At 35.6% G+C, this 6,305-nt stretch overlaps 1 protein-coding gene across 2 annotated transcripts in view; it reads left to right on the top strand.

Annotated features, from left to right (window-relative positions):
- LOC110458587 (MAP kinase-activated protein kinase 5-like) overlaps positions 1-5,979 on the top strand; it is a 26,335-nt gene extending 20,356 nt beyond the window's left edge. The window contains exons 13-14 of one of the 2 annotated variants that reach the window (XR_002463810.1): positions 940-3,330; positions 5,313-5,979. Coding sequence is in view for 1 of the 2 variants with exons in the window: in XM_021510355.1 (XP_021366030.1) it covers positions 940-1,049 (110 nt within the window). In the remaining variant the exon portion in view is untranslated. Of the gene's footprint in view, positions 1-939; positions 3,760-5,312 lie in introns of those variants that run through there. The other variant, XM_021510355.1, reaches the window with a different exon arrangement.
- The last annotated feature ends 326 nt before the right edge of the window (positions 5,980-6,305 follow it).

Raw genomic sequence — 6,305 nt, 5'->3', positions numbered from 1 at the left:
TATTGATAAAAACCTTCTTGTAAACTGTGGACCAGACTATATTTCCTTTTGTCATAATAACTGTAAAAATCTTTTCTGGAAAGATGTCTTTCTTGCATGGAAAAATCTTACTATTCTTGAGGAAAAATATACAGATTCAAAACAGATCTCCGACATGCCTATATGGTTAAACGAAAAAATCAAAATAGATAATAATAGTGTTTTTTATAAGGATTGGTATAGGAAGGGAGTTGTAGTAGTTAATGACTTAAAAAAGGATAACAACAACTTCTTCAGTTTTTTTGAATTAAGAGAAAAATATGGTGTTAGAGCAAATTTCTTACAATATCACGGAATTTTTACAGCTATAAGGGAGCTTTGCAGTCGGTGTAACTTGACCCATCCAAAAATAGACTATCCTTTTATTCCAAGAAAATTACAAATATTTGCTAAAAAACAGAAAGGTACAAAAGATTTTTATAATGTGCTTAGTAAAAATGATATAATTGCAAGTGGAACAAAAAAATGGAATGAACAATTTGAATTTGATGAAGGTGATTGTTGTGTTTCATATATTGTATGATTTGTAATGATTTCTGTAAACATGTCTTGAAGGTATTTCAAAAGTAGGTCCAACCACAGTTCTAAGCATATCGGCTTGCTTGAGGAGCTCACATAATTACAACACCCTTTCTGCCTATCAAGTAACATACAGGAATACAGTTACCACTTCTAAATCTTCTAAATCCAAGGGTTATGCTCTAGATATACATATCTTCTCTGCATTGTTAGGTTTTCTAATGACAGAGACCAAGCCCCTGTGACACCGTTCGGATGATTTGAGGTGACAACACTAGGAACTTTGACAGACCCCTCAATACCTGTGGCCTATGTTCTGATCACAGGTAAAATACAGGTGTACACATAAATCCTTATGTTTTTTTTGTTTCTTTATTGCAGGTAGGAAATTCCAGAAAAAGGTAGAAAAAGCTAAATTAGCACAGGAACTGAGTTTGTTAGTAAGAAGTATAACAGAATCTAATTCACATACGGACGAACCTGACTCCTGACAAGGAATAACCTTTGAACTCGATGATTTATATTCTTACCATCCCCGCACAATGACAATCCTGACTGCTGGCAAGGAATAATCTTGGAACTTCATGTCTGATATGTAAGATCCTCCTTCATCATACTCAAACTACAAAACAAAGATCAAAGTACATTTTCTTTGTCATCATATGATCAAATACCTCATCGTAGAAATATCTGTTTTTAATGGTGATAACCTTCTTTGAAACACTTCTGTTTCACATTTACTAGAATTCTGTTTCACATTTACTAGAAGTCAATTTATAATACTTCTTTTTTTTTAAATTCACTAAAACTCACTAGAAGTCAATCAGACATATACGTGTTTTTGAATAATATTTTTGGATAACTTACACAAGGTTTGTAATATGAATGTTTGTGAACTTAAATGATTTTCTTTTTAATTGAGATGGATATAACTTACATTCTTTTGAGTTTTTTTGCTTTTGATTGATGAATCAAAATACCTTGTAACTTTATAAGCAGATCTATCATCTGCAAATTCCTCATTTCGTTATGAAGCACAAGTTGCCATTGTTAATAATGTCATTGACTCTGACAGAACCCAACAAACCATGAAATGGATTATCAATTATTTCACAAATGATAGCATGATCCTGAAAGGTCAATGTAATTCTGCATAATTGTTAATGTTACTGACATTTTTAAACTACAGCAAAGTAACACAGATTTCTTAAAACACACGAAATACTACATCCTCTGAGTGATGGCTTCACAAGTCAGGAAAAGATTGATGCATACAAAAGGCGCAAATTTACATATGACGGGGAAAGAAAAAAGGTATAGGAGTCACCTGCCCAACCACGTGGGTTATCTTTGGGTACTCCAAGATTAAGACCCCAGCACACTAACATCCTGGCCAACAAGGGTGATTTATATAAACACTTAAACATGTAAACCGGATAGTTGAAGACTATGTTGAGTATTAATGTAAATTGTCGATGATTTTAATCTTTATAAGAAAACAGATAAGGGTTAGAGTAGGACAAATGTTGTGTTTGTCAGCATTTAACATCTTACGTGGAAATCATGACTGTTAGAGCAAGTCTGTGAAAATCCAATCAGCTGTGACGAAAAAACATAGATGGCAAAGCAGAGAGTTCCCTGTCGAGAAATTAGGGAATGCTGATACAGCTTAGCAGTGGGTCATTGCTGTTGGTAATGTTACAGATAGAGATAAGTGGCTTACATAGAAGTGGGTGTAGTGTCCTTCATTTAAAGTTCCGGGGGATAAATACTATCTTATCAAACATAGCACATCATCAACACATCTGTAAGGGAAATCAAACGACGTTGTAAGGTCTTTGTTACTGGTCCTGATAGACTTTTTTTTTTAGCCTTGTATGAAAAAACAACAACCTCAAAAGATATTTTCAACCAGGCACTCACAAATTCACCTCTTCATCCTTAGTATATGTATCATCATTGCCATTGTTGGGTCGTTGACAAGCTATGCTTCAAAGTATTTAACAACCATCTGTAACTGTGTTTTTCTTGGAAATGAATGCAATCATTCAGCTTGGTAAGAGGCTTTGTTTACAGAGTACAGGGTGGAAAAAGTAAAATATTATTGCAGATGAAACATTTTTGATGACAAAAAAATTAATATGTTCAATATTTACTTAAACATATTTTGAGTTCAAAAACTCAATATTCAATTAAATCCATCTGTGAAGTATACAGGATCACAATACAAACGCAACCCTGATTGGTGTTAGAAGTTTGGATAATGGCTTGGCTGAGTCAATATCATAGCCATTCATAAAACGATATGTAAAAGTATTATTTCAAAATTTTGTAATCTAATACAAAGGTATGCCTGTATTCTTATTTTTAAGAAAGACGGTGATACAAAAGCAGATTTAGGTAATATTTTATCTTTGAAAATGTGCAAAATGTAGAAGCAGAGCTACTTTGGATATCAAGCAAGCGTAGTCATTTTTCATTGGTCATGGTATTCACAGCTGGTATGAGTGCCATATGTTTTGGTAAGGTTATTATCAGTATTTGTAGACAGGGATACAGCTATTAGATGCTTTTTCTGCCGACACTAACACATACTTGGGCGCAGATCGTGAGTGTGGTTTAGAAGTAAGGTCAAGAAGCATAGACTTGTGTTTGGTTTTCATTTTGAATTTCGAGCCGATTATTCTTACTGGAATGATGGACCTGGCAGACTTAACCCACTCTGGAATTGTACCTGGTTCAGCATGCTTTCGACTCACTCGGAATCCATTGGTATGTTAAATTCACATTCCGTTTGACGATTAAGTTTTCTTGTTACTTTTGATCCTTCACGAACAGCTTTCATAGTTTTACATTATGAATAGTATGGGTATTGTTTTGATCACAGTTACTACGTGTCTTGCTGGAAAATAGCTGTAAGGTGGTGTAGGACAAGGACATGCTGAAGGAGGGGTGATTCTAAGATCATCGTAATTTAGCTGTTGTATAGTTTGCCTGTAGTTGAAACGCTGGGAAGAAATTGGTTTGGTATTAAGAAGAAAACATGGTGTTTCTTTGTATCTGAAGTACGGTTGTATGATAGCTTTGACGGATATATGATGAATGATATTATTGACTGGTATTTAAAGCCTTGTTGACAAATATAACTTTCATAAAATGTTGAGTAACCAGTGCTTCGTTATTAGCTCACCTGGCACGAAGTGCCAAGTGAGCTTATGCCGTGGCGCGGCGTCCGTCGTCCATCCGTCCGTCCGTCCGTCCGTCCGTCCGTCCTCGTCCGTCAACTTTTCCTTTAAACAACTTTTTCTGAAGAACGGACAGGCCTAGAGTCATGATATTTGGCTGAAAGCTTCGTTGGTAGGAGCCCTACAAAGTTTGAGAACGAAAATGACCTTGACCTGTTTTCAAGGTCACAGGGGTCAAATATGTCAAAAACTTCAAACGACTTCTTCTGAAGAATTAAAAGGTATAGAATCTTCATATTTGGCTGATGGCTTCCTTGGATGGAGCCCAACAAAGTTTGAGAATGAAAATTACCTTGACCTTCTTTCAAGGTCACAGGGGTCAAATGTGTCAAACACTTCAAACGACTTCTTCTGAAGAACTGAAAGGTATATAATCTTTATATTTGGCTGGTGGCTTCCTGGGATAGAGCCCAACAAAGTTTGAGAATGAAAACTAGTTTGACCTACTTTCAAGGTCACAGGGGTCATATATGTCAAAAGCTTCAAATGACTTCTTCTGAAGAACTGAAAGGTATAGAATCTTTATTTTTGATTGATGGCTTCCTTGGATAGAGCCCGACAAAGTTTGAGAATGAAAATGACCTTGACCTTCTTTCAAGGTCACAGGAGTCAAATGTGTCAGACACTTCAAACGACTTCTTCTGAAGAACTGAAAGGTATATAATCTCTATATTTGGCTTGTAGCTTCCTAGGAAAGAGCCGAACAAAGTTTGAGAATGAAAATGACCTTGACCTTCTTTTAAGGTCACATGAGGCAGATATGTCAAACACTTTAAACGACTTCTTCTGAAGAACTGGTAGTTATAAAATCTTAATATTTGGCAGGTGGCTTCCTGGGAAAGAGCCAAACAAAGTTTGCGAATGAAAATGACCTTGACCTACTTTCAAGGTCACAGCGTTCAAATATGTCAAACAGTTCAAACAGCTTCTTCTGAAGAATTAAAAGGCATAAAATTATAATATTTGGCTGGTGACTTCCCGGGATAGAGCTCACCAAAGTTTGCAAATGAAAATGACCTCAACCTACTTTAGAGGTCACAGAGGTCAACAACATTTTAATGGATTTGTTCTTGAGAACTAAAAGGAATGGAATCATAAGATTTGGCTGGTAGCTTTTTGGAATAGAGCTAACCAATTTGAGAAGGAAAATGACATTGACCTACTTACAAGATCACAGGGAAAAGTATGTCAAGCAACTTCTGAAGAAGAATAAAAAAGCATAGAATCTTATAATAATATTTTGCTGGTAGTTTCAACAGATGGAGCCAACAAAGTTTGCGAGGGAAATAGTTTTAGTGCAATATAATATTTAATGAGAAGATTTTGCTATGACTGCTTAAATATTCAGGTGAGCGATACAGGCCCTCTTGGGCCTCTTGTTATAAGTATCCATATGAACCACCAGATTAAACACTCAGCTATGTGTTACTTCATCAATATTTTTTGAAGTCTCAAAGTGTATTTCCAAAAGAATAAAAAATGATTTTATTTGAATTTTCTTGTGAATAGAAGCAAATACAATGTTCGAACATGGTGGACACCGGATGGTTCCTGTATCGTCCTCAAACGTAACATTGTATTCTGTTGGACTGTTGTAACGGCTTTGTCCATGGCTGCGTCTCCTGTTAGGCGTGAGCAACGATCTTACACTTATACGATGACATCCGGGACTGATGTTTACACGGGATCTACACGGTAATACATCCATATGACGTAGCTATATATATGCTTGTCTTTTATGACGTTAGGTGTTACGAGGACGTTAACCTAGACCAAAACTAAGGCAGTATACTAATGTATAATGATGTATTTGCCCTTTTTTGTTGATGTTTGTATTGCTAATACAGGTGAAATACTCTATTGTAGTATCATCTTGTTTTATCATAGCTGTACATTTGCAAATGTAACCAATTTAAGTGATTTCAATAGAAGAAACATTAAGTATCTTAAGTGTCTGTTTAAAGCTTAGTAATGTATAACTTTATACTTTGTATTGTTCAATTCTAAGACAGCTACCAAGCAAGACAATTAATTTCATCTGGATACACTGTAAACACATGTCAACACCTGGCAATTAATAAACACTGAGAGCTGAGACTAGAACCAAAATATATAAAAACACATGTCAACGACTGGCAATTAATATACACAGAGAGCTGAGACTAGAACCAAAATATGTAAATTTGAACGCATGACCATATTTACTGAGGACTTAAGCCAAGGAACGCTTTGCAGGTTTGAACCCTTACAATTATTATTTACTGCGGACTATGCCTGACCATATTTAGTCACGGAGGACCAAGCCTAGGACCTTTATACAACTGGTTATATAGGTTCTTAGTGGCAGCATACACACACGTTAAGCTGTAACTAGTTATATAATTTATATCACATTGTAGCACAGCAGGGCTCACATGTCAACACCTGGCAATTAATAAACACTGAGAGCTGAGACTAGAACCAAAATATATAAATTTGAACGCATGACCATATTTACTGAGG

The sequence above is a fragment of the Mizuhopecten yessoensis genome, unplaced genomic scaffold (genome assembly GCF_002113885.1).
Source record: "Mizuhopecten yessoensis strain PY_sf001 unplaced genomic scaffold, ASM211388v2 scaffold9651, whole genome shotgun sequence".
Classification (NCBI taxonomy): Eukaryota; Metazoa; Mollusca; class Bivalvia; order Pectinida; family Pectinidae; genus Mizuhopecten; species Mizuhopecten yessoensis.
This window is presented reverse-complemented; position numbering and strand designations above follow the sequence as displayed.